General features: G+C 35.9%; 1 protein-coding gene across 1 annotated transcript in view; it reads right to left on the bottom strand.

Moving 5' to 3' along the window:
• Positions 1 to 24,144, bottom strand: part of LOC108713849 (leucine zipper protein 2-like) — a 323,454-nt gene that overhangs the window by 179,612 nt on the left and 119,698 nt on the right. Inside the window, exons 2-5 of the mRNA XM_018257520.2 lie at positions 12,495 to 12,612; positions 12,088 to 12,158; positions 8,645 to 8,726; positions 6,385 to 6,447 (exon numbers count right to left, since the gene is read on the bottom strand). Of these exons, the coding sequence (XP_018113009.1) occupies positions 6,385 to 6,447; positions 8,645 to 8,726; positions 12,088 to 12,158; positions 12,495 to 12,612 (334 nt within the window). The remainder of the gene's footprint in view (positions 1 to 6,384; positions 6,448 to 8,644; positions 8,727 to 12,087; positions 12,159 to 12,494; positions 12,613 to 24,144) is intronic.

The following is a 24,144-nucleotide window of genomic DNA, read 5'->3' as shown; positions in this document are numbered from 1 at the left end:
AGTACATGATAAACTTCAATATTCAAATTAAATTTTTTTCAAATTTTTACTCAAAGTACACAAAAAACAGCTCTAGATTCAAATTCGAGGTAAAAAATCTCTTGCGCTTGTCCGTTAATAAATAACCCCCTATATGTAAATAGCGTCACTTCAGTTCCAGTCACTAGATGCTGTGGGATTTAGATGGGATTTCTCAAGAGAGACTATATAAGGGGGAAAGCAGTGGGCTACTTTCTCTTTGGCTGATGTAAGAAGAATAATGTATAGAGTTGGCTGTAGGCCTACATTTGTGTTACATTTTTCTTTTGAGCATATGACGAGTTATGATGAAAGATCTATTCAGTTCTATTGAGATATTATTTTTCTATCTCAACTTGCAAGTCAGCTGCGACATACAGGTTTTGGATCCATTATCCGGAAACCCTTTAACCAGAAAGCTCCGGATTACAGGAAGGCCATATCCCATAGAGTCCATTGTAAATAAATAATTCAAATGTTTGAAAATGATTTCCTTTTTTCTCTGTACAGGCATGGGACCTGTTATTCAGAATGCTTGGGACCTGGGGTTTTCCAGATAACAGATCTTTCTGTAATTTGGATATTCATATTTTGCTTCCAATAAGGATTAATTATAGCTTAGTTGGGATCAAATACAAGCTACTGTTTTATTATTACAGAGAAAAAGGAAATAATTTTTCAAAATTTGGATTATTTGATTATAATGGAGTCTATGGGAGACAGCCATTTCATAATTTGGAGCTTTCTGGATAATGGGATTCTGGATAATAAATCCTATACTTGTAAATAAAATAGTATGGGTATGGGACCTGTTATCCAGAATGCGGGGGGACCTGGGGTTTTCTGGATAATAGATCTTTCCCAAATGTGGATCTTTATACCATAAGTCTACTAGAACATTATGTAAACATTAAATAAACCCAATATTCTGGTATTTGGAAAAAATGGAGTCTATGGGAGATGGCCTTGCTGTACTTTGGAGCTCTCTGGATAATGGGTTTCCGGATAACGGATCCCATACCTGTACCTTTTACTTCATCCCAGCTGAAATATAATCAATCCATTTTGGTGGCAAATCAAATCCTATTTGATTTAATTAATTTTCAATTACTATTTAGTAGAATTAAGGTATGGAAATCGAAATTACAGAAAGATCGCTTATCCAGAAAACCCCACGTCCAGAGGATTTTGGATAACAGGTCCTGTTATCTGTACTTGAAGCATTTAAAATTTAGATGTGAAATATCAACAAATTGAGGTTAAAAAACTTTTAAAAAAAACCTTTTGGCAATGCATTTTGCAAAAAGTTCAACTTTTCCGTGAATGGTTTGGCAAAACGAAGTACATGGGACCTGTTATCCAGAATGCTCTGGACCTTGGGCTTTCCAGATAACAGGTCTTGCCGTAATTTGGATATTCACACCTTAAGACTACTAGAAAATTATGTAAACATTAAATAAACCCAATAGGCTAGTGTTGCTTCCAATAAGGAGTAATTATATCTTAGTTGGGATCAAGTACAAGCTACTGTTTTATTATTACAGAGAAAAGGGGAATCATTTTTAAAAATTCAAATTATTTGAATATAATGGAGTCTATTGGAGACGGCCTTTCCGTAATTCGGATAACGGGTTTCCGGATTACTGATCCCATACCTGTAGCTGTCATTCATCTTTGGTTACAATTGAATTTGAATTGAATCAAATGGCAAAATATCTGTAATCCTCTAATTTACAAGACAGTGCTTTATATAATAGGGAAATAACTACAGTATTAAACTTTACTCTTTGTACTTGGTACATTTCCTAATGGAGAGAAATAAACAGCGAAGACAGAGATATCAACTAAAATTCCATTATAAGCTACACTTGACATTTATGAATTCAGGGTTTCTATTGATTTATCAGATTTGGCCGCAGAAATGTAAATCATACCAAAAACAAACCTCTCTGTTGTTTTTGTCGTGACTTTGATATTATATTAGATATGAGTGACCTGAATGTCATTGGGCTGCGACTGGAGCATGATAAATGAATATTCCCTAAACCAGAGGCAATCATAGGCGCCAAAGGCTCCGGATTTAGAAGAGGAAGGTGAATGATTCATTAAATTGCAACGCAAGTATTAATACAAAACAAAGCACACAGGCAGATAGGGAAAATGCTCCCTTGATTTGGTGTCTCAATTTTTCATTAAATTAGCTTATAATGAAATGCAAATTGCATGTTTTGTTCACGGCTGACAAAAACATAATCTACAAAAGTAAAAATTACAGAAGCCGCTTTCCTGGAGCTAAGAAGTTACTGTATGTGCTTGTGTATATCTGGGGATGTGTTTGCCGTTATGACTTAATATGTTTTTACTTCATTCTCTTTTAAATTACATTAAAAAACGCTTAAGGTTTTGTACTTCCTCCATAATTTTATTACCTTTCCTGACAGTGCTTTCCTTCTTTCGTGTAGCTGCATTGTTTTACTTTTCCCTTAAAATCCTTCTTAGAGTGATTTCCCACCCAAAAAAAGACAATGAGCGTTAGTGGGATACTCTGTATTTTTAAATTTAAGTTCTAAAAGCTGAATTCTTTCTGTTAAAACAAGAAAAGTATATAATGACTAGTGATGGGCCAATAAATTCGCCTGTAGCGAATTTGCAGCGAATTTCCACTTTTTTGCCGGCGGTAAATAAAGTCACGAGACCCCCGCAAAAATTTCAAAACATTTTTGGACGTGCGCCGGAAAAGATGCCCGTGTCAAAATCTTTGTGCGTCGCCCATTTACTTTTACACCGGCACCAAAATTGATATGAGCGTAAAAACTGACGTGTTTCGCTAATTTTTTGCAGTAAACGGGAGAAATTCAACAACACTCAATAGTAAAAACCCATGTCCCACTGAGACACATTCAATTACATTGAGCAGGAAAAACAGCAGCCTGCCAGAAAGCATTTCTCTCCTAAAGTGCAGGCACAAGTCACATGACTGGGGGCAGCTGGGAAATTGACAAAATGTCTAGCCCCATGTCAGATTTCAAAATTGAATATAAAAAAATCTATTTGCTCTTTTGAGAAATGGATTTCAGTGCAGAATTCTGCTGGAGTAGCTCTATTAACTGATGCGTTTTGAAAAAAACATGTTTTCCGATGACAGGATCCCTTTAATGGACTTGTTGTCACGATTTTGACAGCTCAGCTGGCAGTCTCGGTTTCTTACTGAAATGTCCCGAGTTTCAGTTTGATATTCTGCACTGATACCAGACAAAGTTTTTAAAACGTAATCAAACAAGAGGCTTTTTAGCCCAGAAAGCCCAAGAGCACCTGCACTTACATACATATGTAACTATTTAAGATAAGCAAAGATACAATTGTAACTATTGAAGATAAGCAGGACTCTTGGAAGACTTATAGCTCAAAGGGCAATTTTCCTTCATTATTAAAACTGTAATAACACAGTTGCAACTCCCAGGATTGTGTTCAAACTTTTCATAACCTGCCAACTTTTATAAAATGGATATGGTTTATAGGGCGTGTGACCACAAAATGGACGGGGTTTTGAATTTGTTGAATTTTTTGTCACTTTTTCTAATTTTGAAATGTTGGGAGGTATGAGCACAGCAGAATAGTGATGTAGTGGGGCAACAAATTCTCGGCCTGTGTTTCTGCACAGGATCCATGTAGTGTGGCCCTAGCATTAAAGGATCATATTCCTGAAGGTCTTAAAGTTGTGAGTACGAATTTGCGGTGAATTTCCGCATTTCGCCGCCGGCGAATACATTTGTGAATCTCCCGTGAAAATTTGCTGGTGAAAATTCGCCGGCGTCAATTTCTGATTTTCACGATTTTTTCGTAAAAACTTTCTAATTGCTCAAATTCTTTGTGAAAACGCTTACATTTTTAAAACTCAGGTGAATGGAATTGACCTGCAAACTCAAATCTAATTTGAATCAAATTCGAATCTCATTTGATTCCAGTTTGTTCTCCAAAAAAAACCTTGAATGTCAGGAAGGCTGCAAACAACTCCAAATTGATCCCAGAAAATCCCAGATAAATTTCGAATTCTATTTTTTTTTTAAACTCAAATCGAATTTTAACTATTCCCTTAAAGAACTTAAAAATTCGAATTTCAAAATTCTAAATGCTAATTTGAAATTAGAATTTTCACTTCGACTCTTGATAAACCTGCCCCTGAATAAATAGTCAGCTTCAGCATTTACAAATCTCTTGGCAACACAGGAGACTCTTGCAAGAATTCAATCAAATAACACTGATATTCTTGTTTCCAAGGGCTACAAAGGGCACTTTATTGTAAAAACATGAACACATAGGTGCATATTACAATATCACAAATGTACATTAAGTCAAATATATGGAAGCTTGAGATGAACACACCTGATTTACCAAAGAGTTCTGGAGTCCAAGGTTGCAAGCATGTGCCTCTAACTTGATTAGACTTTAAACCAGTGAAAGCAGATTCCCTTAAGCAATGTGTACCTGCTCCCTGGATCTCTGCTGATAGATGCAACTGTCATTGCAGGTTGCTCAGGGGCTTATCGTGTATAATTACAATAAATGGTTAGGAAGCTGTTGGCAGTCCTTTGTCTGATTAGAAAGGAAACCAGCTGGTTCTTGTATTGGAAACAGATTCTATTTGAAAACGCTTAAATATTAACAGGATGTGTGTGTCTCTGCCAACTCTTAGCTTTATAACCATAGCCAATATTATTAGATTCTAGAACTGTTTCAGTTTATTGCCTTTATTGTCTTACACCCCTATCAGTTAACCCCTTCATGAGGAATAGCTGACAGTGCATAGAACGACAGTATCTTCCATCAATACAGAGCACCCGTTGTACATGTCCTAGAAGCTCACTGTAGGGCACACTCCGTCCATGGGATACCTACTATAGAATTGCTGAGGATGATTAACTATTTATTAACAATATCAACGAGTCACAGTGCAAGATTCTGGTGATGGTCACATTCATGGATACATACTTCTTTAATTAGGCACTTTCTAGCTCAGGGGTCCCCAACAGTCGGGCCGTGGGCAGTCTTCTTCGCCCATCACTAATCAGAATGGAAATCCAAACCACTATTTCAAATTTCATAGTGAATTTGCGTCCCTTTTTTGACGCCGGCGTCCAAAAAACAGATGCCGGCGTCCATTTTTTTTTGACGCCAGCAAATTTTCACCAGCAAATTTTTGCTGCCGTTTCATGAATTTATTCGCCGGCGCCAAATCGCGCAAAAGTGAAGTGAAACTTTAAAGGAGTTGTTCCCCTTCCAACACTTTTTTTCAGTTCACTTGTTTTAGGGTAGTTCACCAGAAATAAAGACTTTATTTTATTTGTGAGCCTTTTTCTACTATTGAAGTTTATATCTTATGTCTTATGTCTTTTTTGAAGCAGCATGGTGTGGGGCCTCTGTAACTGTTCTAAATGGATACATAAGTTGATACATGTCTTATCTTTGTCCCTGCTGAGCAGAATTCATGAGTTTCATTACAGGCAGCTGTTTATACAATACAATTGATACAATAATTGCTAATACTTCACAGATGCTGCTGAGAAATGTATCAACTAATGAAGAAAACAGTTCAGTGCCTGCGCTTGTATTACAGAGCTGCCAGACTCAAGCACCAGAGACATGAACATCATTATAAAGTATTATATATGGAAACAATAAGGGGCCCATTTACTTTGCTCGAGTGAATTTCGAATGTTTTTTTTGGCTACTTCGACCATCGAATTGGCTACTTCGACCTTCGACTACCACTTTGACTTCGAATCGAACGATTCGAACTAAAAATCGTTCGAATATTCGACCATTCGATAGTCGAAGTACTGTCTCTTTAAAAAAAACTTTGACCCCCTACTTCGCCACCTAAAACCTACCGAGGTGCAATGTTAGCCTATGGGGAAGGTCCCCATAGGCTTGCTAACAATTTTTTGATCGAAGAAAAATGTTCGATTGATGAATTAAAATCCTTCTAATCGAACGATTCGAAGGATTTAATTCTTTAATTCTTTCGAACGATTTTTCGTTCGATCGTTCGATCAAACTATTTGCGGTAAATCCTTCGACTTCGATATTCGAAGTCCAAGGATTTACATTCGGCAGTCAAATATCGAGGGTTAATTAACCCTCGATATTCGACCATATTTAAATCTGTCCCTTGATGTAGGCTATTGTTTTACATTGTGGACTTTTTGCAATGGGAATCCTATAAATCAAATGATTTATAAAACTTCATGCCTTAACTGTTGTAATATCCATGACATATTAACTGACATATTAACCTAGTGACTATGATGTGTGTGACCAGTATTAATAAAGCTAGTTATCAAAAGGTTTTTAAAATACAAATTTTACCTCGTTTTGGAGATCTCGGATAATTTTACTCTTCCTCTCCATTTCCGTTTTTAAGAAGTTAATCTGCAGCATAAACAAAAACCCTTTGTAAAGAAATATACATGACAGTTTCATATATTTAACAGGACCATAAATTCAGAGATAACATCAGGTATTAGATAAAGTAATCATGAACTTTGAACATTCCTGGGCAAGTCTGTGCTCCATGCTGATCGACCATGTCCCTTCACCTACGAGGGGAGGCAACAATTTGTTTTTACAAAGGGAAACTCAATGGATCCATAGACTCAACACTATCAGCCCTTTTGGCTTAAATAAACTGATATTTTATTCTCCTTTTTAATTTCCCTAAATGGAAATATGGGTTTCCTGTCTTGATACTGTGTTAGTTGAATTTGGCCATAGACAATAGTTAACATTGTAACATTTTTTTGTATCTTACAGACGTTATATAGTCTGTATCTTTCTTACCTTTATCCTTAACTGTTACCCTTAAAGGAGAACTAAACCCTAAAAATGAATATGGCTAAAAATGACATATTTTATATACTGCACTTATTGCACCAGCCTAAAGTTTCAGCTTCTCAATAGCAGCAATGATCCAGGACTTCAAACTTGTCACAGGGGGTCACCATCTTGGAAAGTGTCTGTGACACTCACATGCTCAGTGTGATTTAAAGAGCATCACAAAGGGCATCACAAAGTATCAAACAGTAAATGAGGTTGGTCTGTAATATAAACTGAGGCTAAAGGGCTGATTATTAAATATATTTAAAATAATTTTAGGGATGGGCGAATTTGACCCGTTTCGTTTTGCCAAAAAATTGGCATCAAAGTCTATGGGCGGGCATCAAATTTTTTTTTTGACGCGCACCTTTTTTTTTTTTGACGCATGACGCCATACAAGTCTATGGGCGTCATTTTTGCGGCGAAACAAGGCGAAAAAAGTCGCCCATCCCTAAAAATAAATTATGCTAATTGCACTGGTTTCTGTGCTGCCATGTAGTAATTATCTGTATTAATTACTAATCAGCCTTATATTGTGACATTTCTATTCTATGTGTACTGTATATTGTGAGTGGGTCCCTAAACTCAGTAAGTGACAGCAGCACAGAGCATGTGCAGTGAATCAGCAGAAAAGAAGACTGGGAGCTACTGGGGCATCTTTGGAGACACAGATCTTTACTGCTAAAGGGCTGTGGTTGCCTTGGGCTGGAACTGAAACCCAAAACATAATGTACAACATTTGTAGCTACTTCTTTACTTAGGCTTCAGTTCTCTTTTAAAAGATCTAAATAAAAAACTACAAACCAAGATAGCTTTTTCAAAAACCCTGAATTTTTCTACTAATAAAAAATTTGTACGACAATGAACATTTTGATCTCTGAAAAACCAAAACTGAAAGGCTGATCTGTGCAAGAAAAGAACTTCCATTGACTTCTACAGGGCCTCGACAATTACTAGAGAAAAAACCCAGAAAACCTCTAAAAGTCGGAATTGGTTAATAATGATCCAATAGAACTTGGCTTGACTAGAATCAATGCAGCTCCCATTGACTCAACAACTTTTCGTCGGTTTACATTACAGTTTTTTGTGGTTTTTACAATTAACACATCTCAAATTTTTGCAGGAATTTTTAAAAAACCACAATTCGTGAAAAAAATGTAAATCCGAATTTTAGTTGGAAATACAATCTTTTTGATCAAGTACAGCATTAAATCCAGGGACTGGTTCATTTGCCCTTTTGAAGTAAGGAAAGTTTTTCTCTTTCTGAGGCAAGTTGGAGAGGTCTCATATGGGTTTTTTCACCTTCTTCTGGACCAATTAGCAGTTAAAAAGGTTTTATTTTGGACAAAAATAGGACATAGAACACTTTAGTAACTAAGACCAATATAGTTTGCTGTAGTTTGCTGTACAGCAAGTTAATTGTTTTTGCTCTTTAATGAGATTAGTGACATTTTTCCTTTGTAATTTTGCTGGATGTAATGAGATATACTGTATATTATTTTTCTAGCCTGCACATACAGATATTTCTGTTATTCTTTAACACCGTGCTACTTCTCTGCTCCATCCGCTAGTTCACAAAGCCAGATTATTACCGTGAAAAAACCTTTATCAACAATTTCAAACAATTTCAAAGCTCTGCAACTTCACTTTAACACCCCACAAAGGTGCAGCGACTGAACACAAAGATCACAAACAGGACATTGAAAAATGTAAGGAAGCGGTAATTGGAAGGTCATGTGACGCAAACACTTACTGTGGCCTGCTGTTTCTCAGCTTTTTCTGTTGCCTCATTAAGTTGTTTTGTAAATGCTTCCTGGAGAGATTTCATCTCTTCCCTAGTTTAGTAAAAAAAAAAAAAAAGGAAGAGGATATATTTAGCGATAACATTTTGAATTGCTAGCGAACAAACATACACACACACACACACACACACACACAGACACAGGGCAGCCATCAGGGAGGGACAGGGGGGATAGTTGTAGGGGGCCCGAGGGTAAGGGGGGGCCGGCCACGCCGCATTTTCTTGATTAGCTGGGCCCCCTGCTTTCTGAGAGCTGCTGACTTCGGGAAGGCAGGGCGGGAGCACAAGGGGAGGTATCTTCTGTCCATTACTTCCCCTTATTAGTCACTGAGTTTAAGTCCCGGTCGAGCTGCTCAAGCTCATCCAATCACCATGCAGCTTTACCAGAACTTGAAATTCTGTGACCAATAAGGGAAGAAAATTCTATCACTGGAAGAAGATGCAGCCATCTGTGCTCTCCTCCTCCCTTCTGTAGTTGGCAGCTCACTGACAGCAGGTGGGCCACACTAATGAAGTAAGTGTAACATAGCAGGGCCCCCTAAAGGTAACCCTTTGTGGTCCCTGTTGTGTGGTGGGGCCCTGGGCGCAATTTTTTTTTAAACTTCTGGGGGGCAAGTTTTTTTACATGGACATTTAAGGGGGCCCTGGCCACCAATTTTCTTATAACATGGGGGGGGGGCATGGCCACCAATTCCCCCCCATGTGGGGTCCTAGCCACCAATATTTTTTAATGGGGGGCCCTGACCACAATGTTTTTTTCAATGGGGGGCCCTGACCACCAATATTTTTTTACTAACATGTGGGAACCATAGCCACCAATGTTTTTTTTTTTAGTGTGTGTTGGGGGGTGGACCTGTAGGTGGGTCTTGTGGTGGGCGCAGCCCAGGGGGACCAGGAATTTTTTTTTCGTATGGGGCCCTGCGATTTCTGAGGGTGGCCCTGCACACACACACAATAAGGGGGTTATTTATCAAAGTCTGAATTTATCTCAATATTTTCTGAGAAAAACTCCGAACAAATCACCTTTCACCTTATTTATTAATACACTTTCCTGAAAATTTTGTTTGCGGGAAACAACATGATAATTTACACGGATTTTTCGGATTCTGAAAACTAAGATCTTTTCTGATTTTTGGGACGAAAACCCTGAAATTTTCGGGTTATTGGTCCTGATGGGCGAATAAATTCGACAGACGTGAATTTGCTGCAAATTTCTATGTTTCGCTTTCAGCGAAACTGCCACCAAAATTCGGCGGTAAAAAATATGCCACGTCGAAAAAATTTGGCCACGGGTCAGAATAGTCACACTGTTGTGGGTCAAAATTATTCGGACGCCCATTAACTTTACTGCATTTGGCCAAAATAGGCTAGTGTATAACAATTGTTGATGCCCATTGACGTTTCGCCAATTTTTCACAGGAAATTCGCAAATGTTTCAGTGAAGGGAAATGGGAAAAATTCGCCATCACTAGTTACTGCAAGAAATCCAAAAAATCTTTGGGACTTCTCCTACTGACTTATATGCAACCTCGGCCTGTCTGAGATGCCCGTTTTTCAGATTCAGACTTTTATCATCCTTGGGTTATAATAAATCCTGAAAAATACAGGAATATGTTGGGTTTTTGGCATTCAGAGTTTAAAAAATAACCTCCTAACTTAGGGGCACATTTACTACGCTCGAGTGAAGGATTCGAATGGAAAAAACTTTGAATTTCGAAGTATTTTTTGGGGTACTTCGACCATCGAATAGGCTACTACGACCTTCAACTATGACTTCGATTTGAACGATGCGAAGTAAAAATCGTTCGACTATTCGACCATTCGATAGTCGAAGTACTATCTCTTTAAAAAAAACTTTGACTACAGTACATACTTCGGCAGTTTAAATCTACCGAGGTACAATGTTAGCCTATGGGGACTTTTCCCATCACTTTTCTAAGGTTTTTTTGATGGAAGGAAAATCCTTCGATCGATTGATTAAAATCCTTTGATTCGTTCGTTTCGAAGTATTTAATCATTCATTTGAACCATTTTTCCTTCGAACGCTTGATCATAGTATTTGCGGAAAATCCTTCGAATTCGATATTCGAATTCATAGGATTTTACTTTGAGGGTCGAATTCGAGTGTTTATTAACCCTCGATATTCGACCCTTAGTAAATGTGCCCCATAATGTTGTAAATTTTTAATGGTTTTTAAAGGCTAACTTATAGTTATGGTGAGCCGTAATTATACAAAGGAGTATCTACATAAGTTTAAAAAATTGTAATACATTAATTGCTAGTTGCAATTGGCTGGTTTTTAAATTAGAATTATTTGTTTTCATATGGTACAGTTTTGGTGTATTAGTTGTGCTCTATTTGAGGGGTTGAAATGGAAAAATCTATTTTAATGTTATGAATAGAAATAAACCAAAACACTTGTACCTCCCTTTGTTGAAACTATTGGTCCAGGAAATCTGAAATTCTCATAAAATCTACACCAACTATTTAAATGATTATTTCACAGCTCAACATTTATAAATATCTGTTTCATTGTTGTTTTGCAAGAAAACATTTTTTAATGAAGGTTCTAGGAGAATAGACCTTTATACCTCCAGTTCTTGCTAGACATAGAAAATACAGTTTGCTCTGACATTTAGATCATATCTGTATTGTTAGGCTTCTTCTATAACCTGGATTTTCTTGGATGCTACTTTTATTGCAGATAAGTTTCAAACAGCACTCATCAAATAGTTTTGGCTGATAATGTACATTCACAAAGAACTTTTATTAAAAAAAAGTTATATGTATATTTCACATAGTGTTATAAAAGGTGTTCCATTAGTTATATATTATGCATACAGTGATTGTCTAAAACATCTCCAAGCTCACATTAAATCAAGTAAAAGAAAAGGGTCAGCGAATAAAAAGGAATTCTGATATACAAACTTATTGAGGTCTAGTTAAAATCTTATTTAAAATCCATTTTACCTAGGACTTAGAATTACTTACTCACAATCTCCCCTATTACATTTACAAAATGTTTTCCATCTTGAACATAAACATATTTCTTTCTACTCCCCACCTGTTCCAAACTATATATTGCTTGGCTGATTGGAGGAGCCCTGAATCTCCATTGATGCTGAAAAACATAGAATCATATTGGGGGTCATTTATCAAAATTGCGCATATTTGCCCATGGGCGGTAACTCATGGCAACCAATCAAATTAATGCATTCACTGTTCTTCTTTCAGGTGGTTTCACCGTTATAGGTAACTGCCCATGGGTAGGGGCCCAGTGTTGATAAATGAACCTCACTGTCTTTTATAATAGGTTTACTGTTTTTGTATTTTTAAGGGATGGGAGAGAGGGGGATTTGAATCCTTTTAATTGAGTATAGTAGTAGGATCTTACCTTTGTTTTTCTTTTAATTCCAGTAGTTTCTGTACATCACTTTTGGCAGAAGCCTCATTCTTTTTCAAATACTTGAAAAAAAAGAAGAAAGTTATTGGAAGTGTTTGATATAAGAAACTTCTGGTCTCACTATCGAATTACAGGGGGCCCGGTGCAAATTTCTCAATTAATTTCTGATGGGGTGGGTTTGTAGTTTCCGCCCCGTTTAAGGGTCAATAATAGGGATGGGCGAATTTTACCCATTTTGTTTAGTCAAAAATTTGCCGCCGGCGAATTGTCGCCGACGCCCATTAAAGTCTATAGGTGGCAAAAAAAATTTTGACGCACGTCTTTTTTTTTTGACGCACGCCGCCATACAAGTCTATGATCGCCCATCCCTAGTCAATAAGCTTTCTTGATAATCTAACCTGGAGGTTTCCTTTGATCCCTTCTAGTTCTCGTGATGTTTTTGACAGTTGTCGAAGAATGCTACTTCTTTCCAGGAAAACTTCTTTTAGCTGCTTTTCCAAATCTTCTTTACCCTGTCTAAGAAAAAATAAAAGTATTCCAAATTTAGACAAATATGAAAGGAATTCAGTAGATTACAGTGGACAGAAACGAAATTCTGCTTTATGATTATACTTAAAATATAAGTACAGGTATGGGACCTGTTATCCAGAATGCTCAGGACCTGGGGTTTTTCGGATAACGGATCTTTCTGTAATTTGGGACTTCGTGCCTTAAGTCTACTAGAAATTCACTTAAACATTAAATAAACCCTAGAGGCTGGTTTTGCTTCCAATAAGGATTAATTATATCTTAGTTGGGATCAAGTACAAGCTATTGTTTTATTATTACAGAGAAAAAAGAAATAATTTTTAAAAATTTGGATTATTTGGATAAAATGGAGTCTATGGGAGACAGCCATTCCATAATTCGGAGCTTTCTGGATATCGGGTTTCCGGATAAGGGATCCAATACCTGTATTTTAAACCTAAAAAAAGCGAAAGCTATTTTTAAAACCTTTTCACAAGAAAAGTACAGCATAAACATCACACATGTTCCTAGAAGGAAGCACATACTGAACAGAGATATTTATTTTAAGCTGAATGATCTACTTGAGTTAAAAAGTATACTGTCCCCAAATTGCAAACAGTTAATAAAGTCTATAAGTTTTTCTCATAGGGTTATAGTTAAATAAGTATATCTGGATTTTTGACAGATTTGCCTGTAAGAATTGATGATAGATAAGGTTGTATAAAATTTAATTGCAACACAATCATGTTATGTTTTTAGTTATTTTAATCATATATTGTTCATTGACTAAAGCTGAACCCTATGAGGCAGATATACTTAAAGGGTGAGTGGCCATCGCTAGTGAAAATTCACCAGAAATACCATCCGCAGGGACATCGCCAATTTACTAACAGGCGTTGAGGGCGAATTTTCGTTTAGGTGAAAATACAAGTCTATGATCATTCAAATGATCATTACTCCGCAAATTCACGAAAGTGCGAATTTTCCACAATGTTACCCCTTTTCGCCAGCGTTTCCTTCGCCAGCTTAGACCTGGCGAACTGATAAAATAAGATACTTCCTCCTCAATCTTATGTCAGTGACATCATATCCTGTATTCCGAAGAGTTAGAACAATGGAAAAAAAAAAGCTGGCGTTTATACCTATTTTAAAGTGGGATTGTCTTTAAAAATGTTTGTTTTAACTTTTTTTAACCATTTGAGGGGCATGCCACATCTGTTTTTGGGTGGGCTCATGTCTAAGGCATTAGAGGATCTCTTTTGTCTTTATTTTGCTTCCTTGAACATTTGTAATAATAAGTGGTCACTTCAAGCATTTGCACCAACATCTCTAATAAAGACATATATATGACCCATTTGTACGCGCCCTATTCAAATTAACCTAAGCCTAAGTGTACTAACGAAGTTTCGCTAAAAGAACAGTGGCGTAACTACCGGGGAGCAGGGGGTGCGATTGGGCCAGGGCTCACACCCCCTCGGGGCCCCCCCGGCATCTAGCAGGCAACCATTTCCAGGCGATTCCTGGCATACGGAGGGGGGCGGGGGCCCGGCAGCATGTCCCGCACCAGGGCCCGCCCCCTCTAGTTACGTTACTGTAAGCGAACATTAGCGAAAGTTCACTATGAAATGCTCGCACTGAAGAATTTACTCTTGCATAACGTCACCAGTGTCACCTGCCTCTCCAATATCAGGCCAAACAGTAACTAGATATTAGTTAGATAAAGAACACATCAGCTCATTGATGCAGTCTTCTCTCAATAGTTCTTTATAGTTCCCTATTATGATCTGATTGTAGACCCAGGGGCCAAATAATCTGTGTCTCTGAAGATGCCCCAGTAGCTGACTGCCCCAAAATATACAGAACATATAGAATATAAATGTCACAATAAAAGGCTGATTAGTAATTAATGCAAATAATTACTACATGTCAACACAGAAACAAGTGCAACTAGCATCAGAATTTAATAATCTGTCCTTTAGCATCAACTTATATTACAGGCCAACCTCATTTTCTGCTTGATATTTTGCAACAACCCCTAAGCTTAGCTTCTCAACAGCTGCTCAGAGCCCACTGAGCATGTGAGTGTCACAGACACTTTCCAAGATGGTGACCCCCTGTGACAAGTTTGAAGTCCTGGATCATTGCTGCTATTGACAAGCTGAAACTTTAGCCTCGTGCAATAAATTCAGCCATATTCATTTTTAGGATTTAATTCTCCTTTAAAAAACACAAAAGAGATTATATTTAAATAAGGCGTTTAAAGCTTATTTATGTTTCTGGATCTCCAAGAGCATCAGACGTTAGATGTGCTGTGATAGATTTTAAGTGAAGCATTGACCACACCAATGTGTGATAAAACACTTCTAGAGCTTAGGTATGGAAAATATGTGTGGGATGAGAATTAGTTTATTTTATAGTATTTCCTTTTTAGGTTCTTTAACCTTGCCTGTCTCATCTGGCTAATAACCAACCTACAATTTGCTTTCTAGGATCCCACTATGTTCATGGGTAGTAATGTTAGTTAATATTAAAGTGCAACACCATGTCTGTTGTATGAAATACATAATGACTCACATTATAGCTGTTACTAACCTCTCTGTATAAGATAAGACAACATATCTCTTGGATTAGTTAATTTGCCCCATTATGAATCATTTACGTTAATTCTGGTTACATGTCTTTCTTTCTATCCTAACATATATTTTAATTGCACCTACATAATGAATATGAGCAATGTCGGACTGGGATGCCAGGGGCCCACTAGAAAACCTTAGACTAAGAAGACTTTTCAAACTGTTATACCCCCTCTCCTCACTCAACCTCTTTATTCTCCTAGTCTCGTTTACTCTATTCTTCCATTATTAAGCTTCTTTGTTCCCATATAGAAATAGGAAAATGACCATGAAATAGGCCAATGGTTAGAAGCAAGAGTCCCACTGACAAATTGCTGTTTTAGCCTATGTTTGGAGTCAATTGGTGGACTTTGAAAAAACTAAATTTTTTTCTTGGGAGAAACTTCAAATCGAATTTGATCGAATGTGCTATTCCATTGATTCGTACGATTCGAATTCAGCAGAATACAGACCTAATCGATCGAAAACTGACCTTTTCGACCAACAAAAAACTTCGACTTAATTTCAGTTGGTCTTTTTGAATTCAAAGTTTTTTCAATTCGAAATTCGACCCTTGATAAATATGCCCCTGAATATTAGTAATTTTATGTTGTATTCTCTCATATTTTAATTCTACATATTAACTTTAGGAACAATTAGATTTGCGTCTCTACTGTATTTTCCGAAGGACAGTTGTTGACTTTTTTTTCAAGGATTGGGGCTTAAAACCCCCAGATCATTATTAGTAACCTCATTGAACTACGTTGACATTTTAGAATTTTTCCGATCTTACATCAAAACTTTTCAATATATTTTGCATTCAGATGTCCAAAATCAGTTGCTGGCTCTGCGCTTTTATAACAACCCAGTTGGAAAGTAATCATTTTAATTCTTTATTTTTTGATCATTGCTTTCACTTGGATTGGTTTCACGAACACAAAGATGGGAAAGACATACTTATTGTTATTTATTTATTTATTTTGACAAGCTAGAGATTCAAAATATATTGCAGTAATGATTAAACGAGGAACAAAACATTTATCACCTGTATATATATATATATATATATATATATATATATATATATATATATATTTTTTTTTTTTTTAACGACACATCTGAGAAATGGATATGGCTACAGGGACACATCGCCCTGAATAAAATGAAACATTCTTTTCAACCTAATAAAACTCAGTTTTGTCATAAATTCCCTCCAGAACTTACACTGTAAAAACGAATCAGTAAAAAAGAAGTTTGAGGTGGGAGATAATGAAACAGAAGGAAACAAACAGAATTGTGAAGACACAAGACTTTTTCAATTTGCTCCAAATCCTAATTACCTCCTGTGGTTACTCAAACATGTCCAAGCACACCAGTGGAGGCCTATATATTAAAGGTCGAATTTTAGTGGATTCAGAGTTTTTTTTGTAAAAAGTTTGAATGGAAAATAACTGAACGATCCAAAAAAATATGAATACCTCTAAAAATGTGAGTTTTTCGAACATAAGCTAAAAAAAATCTGAAAACCTCATAAAGTCTGAATTGATTTAAAATGGTCCATAAGGATCAGCACAGCTTCCATTGACTTCTACAGGACCTTGACAACTTTTATTTGGCAAAGCTTTATTTTAGAGGTTTTCATGGTTTTCATACTTAATGAATCTTGAATTTTTAGAGAAAAAAAGACAAAACCACACATTTTTAGAGATTAGGGAGAAAAAAAATTGAAAATTGATTTAGTAAATGTGTCCCTTAATGTCACACTGACGCTCATAAAATAGAATCATAGGGCTATGTCTTTAAAATGTAATTGTTTATTTTCCACACAAAACCATTTGCTATACTGAGTAAAACAGTATGGTGTTTTATGACCAAGCTTCCACATATTTTAAAATTAAGTGCACAGACAACCAATAGTGAGGCCAACATTCATTATTCTTTACCACGGAATGGTTATTTCCATAATTTGGATCTTCATATCAAAAGTCTACTAGAAAATCATGTAAACATGAATTAAAACCAATAGGCTGATTTTGCTTACAATAAGGATTAATTAGTTTGGGTCAAGTACAAGATATTGTTTTCTTATTATGAGAATGTTATTTATATTATTTGGATAAAATAGAATCTATGGGATACAGCCAGGCCCGGACTGGTAATGTATCAGTTCGGGCATTTGCCCGAAGGGCTGCTCTAGGCTCTGTTTAAGTGGGCTGCCGGCTCCCTGAACAGATGCAGCACTTAGTAAACATTGCGCAAGTTTTGTAATGTGTAGGACTGCCCTGCTGACTGCTGCTCAGACTGAGGGAGGGTGTGGGGGCAGCACAGGGCCGGCAGATCGCTCACCATTAGGACCCAGGAGCAGCTTTTTCTTCCTGCTCACTGTGACTGAAGTTTGCCGGGATCGAGTTCAGTGTGAGGCCCCGCCTCCTGCCTGTTCCTCTGTCAGGGAAGAGCAAAGGAGCGCCAGAACAACCAAACAGCTGCAGACAGCCTCATACTGATCTGGGCTCTGAAAAAACTGGGTAAGTTTGTGGCTGGCTGTTTTCCAGATTCCCCCTCTGCTCTCAAACTCCCCCCCCCAGCCAAACAGTGTGCCTGGAGAATAGTGTAAAAGACTAAAGCTTTTTTCCCCCTCAAACTATAACTATCTGCCACTGTTAATTTACTCTCCCACTTTTACCAAGTATTTATATATACACTACAATAAATTATTGTGATTTTTAAAAATGGAGTGCTGGTCCTTTTCATAATTGTCTGTCTGTCCGTCCGTCTATCTATCTTTTTATTGTCTGTCTGTCTATCTACTCATTAGTAAGCAGCCGCACTCGAAAACCAGTCTTTCATTGATGTGAACAGGTGCAGGGTCAAACTTAATATATACAATTTAGTTGAAAAGACCCGCACTCCAATTCTTTGTGAATCAAACTAATTTCTTTTATATATATATATATATATATATATATATATATATATATATATATATATATATATATATATATATATATATATATATATATATATATATATATATATATATATATATATATATACACACAATAGAACCAATTTAATTAATCACAAAATTGGAGTGCAGGTCGGATTTATATATATATATATATATATATATATATATATATATATATATATATATATATATATATATATATATATATATATATATATATAAATTATGGCTTGGGTGATACCCGACTCTGTCACAATATTTCCATTTTCCGGGTGCTTGGTCAAATAATATGTAGATAATTATGAAAATTATCAGTTTTATCGTGATTTTTGAAAACGGAGTTCTGGTCCTTTTCATAATTTTATATATATATATAAAGGCAGAAAAAGCTGATGTACACCAGGATTTTCTTCAAAAAGATAAAGCATTTATTACATCAACATTTCGTCCCTCGCATGGAGCCTCTAGCTATCTATATATATGTATAGATATACTAGCTAGATAGATATACTGGATACCCCGGTACTCGTAAGAAAATTGTATAAGGTATGCAGGAAATTACAGCACTCATATGATTTGTTTAGCAAATACAAAAATGTTCTCTATTCAGCTCAACGTTTTGAGCCCGCACAGGGCTCTTTATCAGGAGTACATAATATTTTGTTATATACTCCTAATGAAGAGCCCTGTGAGGGCTCAAAACGTTGAGCTGAATAAAGAACATTTTTCTTTTTGCCATAATTTCCTGCATATTATATATATATATATAGAGAGAGATAGATGGTGTGTGTATATATATATATATATATATATATATATATATATATATATATATATATATATATATAAAATATGCATGTGTATAAGTAAAAGACCAGCACGCATTTCTATGTGGGCTGCTTTGATTTTTTTGACAGGGCTGATTTTTACTCCCAGTCCGGCCCTGGATACAGCCTTTCAGTAATTTGGAACTTTCTGGATAATCGGTTTCCGTATAACGGATCCCATACCTGTAATCCAAATTTAAAGTGAGTTTTACATCAATTTAGAGATGCATTACAAGGTCTAAGAATGTAATCATCGAGCTTTTTATAGGATGTTAAACTAGATGGTTTGCGGAGGACATCCATATGCAGTTATTCTTGAATACAATCCTCATTCTATTTTTTTTTCAGATTTCAATGATTGCCTGTTCTCATATGCCAGATGAAATGAATGTACACTAATTATCTATTCTTATTTTGTCCAGATAATCTACATACACTTTTCATCGCTTATATACATTCTGATTTCTATTTATGGCTGTATTATGTTGTAATTAGAATTCAGTCCACGCTGGAGAAAGATTGCCCACTCATCTGTAAAATATTTGATGCACGGTATTAATAAAGACTGTTTATCCGTGGCTTACATGAAGACAAATGCTAAATTGTTAATTCGAGTCACATTCGTACAGTATAAATTTACCTTTGTATGTCCTAAGGACTATTTGCATTACCCCCACAGAAACTTGTGAGGTAGCAATAGCTAAGTGTGTGCTGGGTCTTGTAACCCATAGTAATGAGATGTTTGATTTTAATCAGTTAAGAAAAAAAATAGTACCTGCTGAATGGTTGCTTTGAATTACTAGGCTTTTTGAAAACATGCCTGTGACATTACCCCTCCACTAACAAGACATACGTTTGTCCATTCCAAACCCATCTACAAGTTAAGCAGTGCTGTCCAACTTAACGTAATCAATAAATGTAAACATTCTAAAGGTAATTTTATTAAATTTGGAGCCAGAATGCACAATATGTAAAATCAAGTTGATTGCTTTGAAGAACAAATTGTTTGCCATTTGATTTTTTTAGCACTTTATTGGGGATACACCCAACGATATAGAAATTGCACATCAATTTTGAGCTTGGCTTTTAGCAATCATGTCTTATAGCAATAGCATTTAGTAAGCATGTGTAAAATAAACCCAGGCATTTATGGATTTCAGTTTTTGTTGATGCATAATGCTTTAGACAATAAAGCAAAAAAAAAAAATTGAACAATATTTGAAAGCAGACTGTAAAAGCTTGAAATAGGCCCAAACTAAGAAGGTGCTATTGAGGTTTTATTACTCAGAAGACAGGAACAAGAGATTTCCTTGCCATACGCCAATCCAAAGCTTTCAAATACCATTACAAAATTCTGCTATCATTGCTCCTCCCATATCTATAATAATCTTCTAGGGCTAGGGTACTCAGCAAGAAAACTTCGTCATTTTCTGTGTAAGCTCCATATTCATAAACACTTTTAAATACATTTCAACGTGAATGGGTAAAAATCGGATTCTGAGATTGGATTTCTCCAATCAATAAATCATGGTAAAAAGGGTGATACCTAAATATATTAGTGATACCTAAATATATTTGGTGATTTTCTGATGGGTCTACATGAAGTTTTTATTTATATTGTGCAAGTTGTTTTGGCTATGGTATTCTGATTTTGCCCCACACCCCAGCATTAGTCAGTTGTTATCCACTTCACTTTTAAATTCACAAACTGCATTGTGGCTTTGTGGAGCATGATGGGAAACTAGAGCTTGTCAACCAGAGACATTTACAAGGTAAAAACTACAGACTGCCTCTACTTACCTGCTCCTCAACTCTTCTCTCATTACCTCCTCACAAAAAAACTCCCATAAACTCTCATAAACTCGAAATTTGAAAAACAAAACCCGACCAAACAAAATTTATTACAAAATTCAAATTTTTTAAATTCGGGTGAATAGGATCGACCTGCAAACCCGAATCAAATTAGAATTTAATTTGATTCGAGTTTTTTCACCAAAAATATTTTTTTTTTCATAAGTCCACCAAACAACTCCAAATTGATTGTTATAGGTCCCCCATTGGCTGAAACACCAATTCAGCAGGTTTTAGATGGTGAATAGTCAAATTCAAATTCTTAAAGGGATAGTATTCAAATTGAATTTGGACTATTCCCTAGTTGAATTACACTAAAATAAACTAGATATTTGAATTTAAAAATTACAATTTTTAAATCGACCCTTTTTTAATCTGCCTCCTTGTGTCTCATTCTCTTCCCCTTTTAGATTGCATGCTCTTTTACACAAGGCCTTTCTCTCCTTTGTACCAGTGCTGGTTACTATGTATGTAACTTTGTATGTTATATGTATGTAATTCGTGTGATTTCTTTGGCACATTCATTTTAAATTACTGCACAAAATGTTGGCACTCTAAAAATACATGATAATGATAATAATAATAATAATAACAACTTCCAGTGGCATCTTCGTAGGACGTTAATGACAATAATTATATAAAAATGGAAAATAAATATAAGAATGTAATGCCCTTCAAATCTTGCTGCACAACGAATCCCAATATACACAGGCAATTATAATAGATTAGAATAGAATTATAGCACTGTAGTAGATGAGCAACATCTGAAGGGCCTAACATTAGTGAATCTGTCCTGAAATGCAAAAAATTCCTGAACGGCATTGAAGTCAAAGGGCGTCAAAATGTATTTATGCGCAACAATTTTTTACACGCGCTGCAATTTTTCTAGCTCCAAATGCTTTAAAAGCAATGGGCGTGTTTTTGGCTACTTTTTTTGTCATAATGCATTAAAAGTAAATGGGCTTTTATCTTATGGCAACTTTTTTGTCCAAATGCATTAAAGTCAATAGGCGCTTTTTCAATGGCAACTTCTTTGTCGCGTAAAAATTTGCAGGTGGCGAAATGCGGTATTTCACCATCCATGGCTGGTAAAAATTCGCTCATCACTACCTAACATTTGAAACCTTGAATTAAAATTTTAAAATAATAAAGGGTATATACTATAAAGTCAGAAAAGGAATATGATTTAGTGTCTAAAAACATAAGACACCCATTTGCAAAGTTCCTGCTGAAAAGCCTACATTTATGAATAAAATAGATTAAAAAAGATATTCCGACAAGTTGAAAGATACAAAATGTCCCTTTGTAATAGCCTTTGCCATGGCATGCATTTATATTAACGAAGGTGAAAAAAAAATAGTGTTTGTATTTTAGCCAATTTGTAGAGGTCATTTAGAATATAGCAGCAGGGTTTGACTTCTGTGCTGAATCTATTGATCTGAATCCTGTATGAATACACATTTCATTTACTATCACAACATGGATATTGGTTTTGAATTGTTTTATACATGTCACAGCTGCTACCATTGCAGAAATGTCCAACTAAATTAGACTTCTAAACCTCTTCAACATCTATTTTTGACAGGATAGCTTGAAATGAAAGTTTCTATTCCGCACGAAACATCAATCTTTCTTGGCATTGGAATGATATTTATTTTTTAAATGATACACTGGGTCTTTAGCTTCAGTACACAGTTTACGACACTGATTTATATATCCTGAGGATAATTTGTAGACATGTCATAGCATATTATGGATTCATACATATGTGAAACTATAATATATTGAATTACTAACTGTATTGTGATAGCAATAGATGCAAAGCTATGCACAGAGTCTTATTTTGGTGCCTTGAGTACTGGAAGATAATTTGGCCAGGCTGAGATTACAAGAAGCTCCTATGGGAAATGAATTTACATATGACTGAGATTGCGTATCAAGTTCTAAGAGACTTTACAGCAGTATTTTAATACCTAGAGTATAATAAAAGCTTTTTAATCTGGCAAGAAGTAAAAAAAGGCCGCTCAGACATCAGGACCCAGTCTTAGCATTTAGTTATTTATGCTTGCTACCCTTAAAAAATGAATCTAATAAACATTTTGTACTGTATTAGTATGCAAGAGACATAACACATTCAATACATAATCCAGTATTACTGTATTTTTCCCAGGACAGAGGTAAAGGGAATGTTGATATTGCAATAAGAAATTGGTCAGGTAGCTTTATAAGTACTGCAAAGAAATGAAAAAATGCATTGTGATTCCTATTTATATTGATGAGACTGATCGCAACTATCAACCCTTTTTCAATGAATTCACACCCTCATTTATATTTGTTATATTTTACATTTATATTATATAAATAAATTCACATTATGTTTTGAAAAGAAGAACACCAAATTATTTTAAATGATGAAAATGCACAAAATGAAAACAAAACTTGTACAAAGGAAACAACAAGAGCTAAGATTAAAGGGATCCTGTCATGGGAAAACTTGTTTTTTTCAAAACGCATCAGTTAATAGTGCTACTCCAGCAGAATTCTGCACTGAAATCCATTTCTCAAACGAGCGAACAGTTTTTTTTATATTCAATTTTGAAATCTGACATGGGGCTAGAAATTTTGTCAATTTCCCAGCCGCCCCCAGTCATGTTACTTATGCCTGCACTTTAGGAGAGAAATGCTTTTTGGCAGGCTGCTGTTTTTCCTACTCAATGTAACTGAATGTGTCTCAGTGGGACATGGGTTTTTACTATTGAGTGTTGTTCTTAGATCTGCCAGGCAGCTGTTATCTTGTGTTAGGGAGCTGCTATCTGGTTACCTTCCCATTGTTCTTTTGTTTGGCTGCTGGGGGGAAAAAGGGGGGGTGATATCACTCTAACTTGCAGTACAGCAGTAAAGAGTGATTGAAGTGTATCAGAGCACAAGTCACATGACTTGGGGCAGCTGGGAAATTGACAATATGTCTAGCCCCATGTCAGATTTCAAAATTGAATATAAAAAAATCTGTTTGCTCTTTTGAGAAATGGATTTCAGTGCAGAATTCTGCTGGAGCAGCACTATTAACTGATTCATTTTGGAAAAAAATTTTTTTTCCCATGACAGTATCCCTTTAAAGTTCGATGGTCTAAAAACTCTGAATCTGAAACCCCAGCATCTAAAAACTCTTGAGGTCCTATATAAGTCAATGGGGAAGGGCCCAGTGTCTGCGCTGATGTCCGTACCGATATCCGATGAAAATCAGAAAACTCTTAGCTCCGAAGTTTTTAGGATTGCCAAGTTA

The sequence above is a fragment of the Xenopus laevis genome, chromosome 4L (assembly GCF_017654675.1).
Source record: "Xenopus laevis strain J_2021 chromosome 4L, Xenopus_laevis_v10.1, whole genome shotgun sequence".
NCBI lineage: Eukaryota > Metazoa > Chordata > Amphibia > Anura > Pipidae > Xenopus > Xenopus laevis.
Note: the sequence above shows the minus strand (reverse complement) of the source record. Positions and strands in the feature narration are given on the sequence as shown.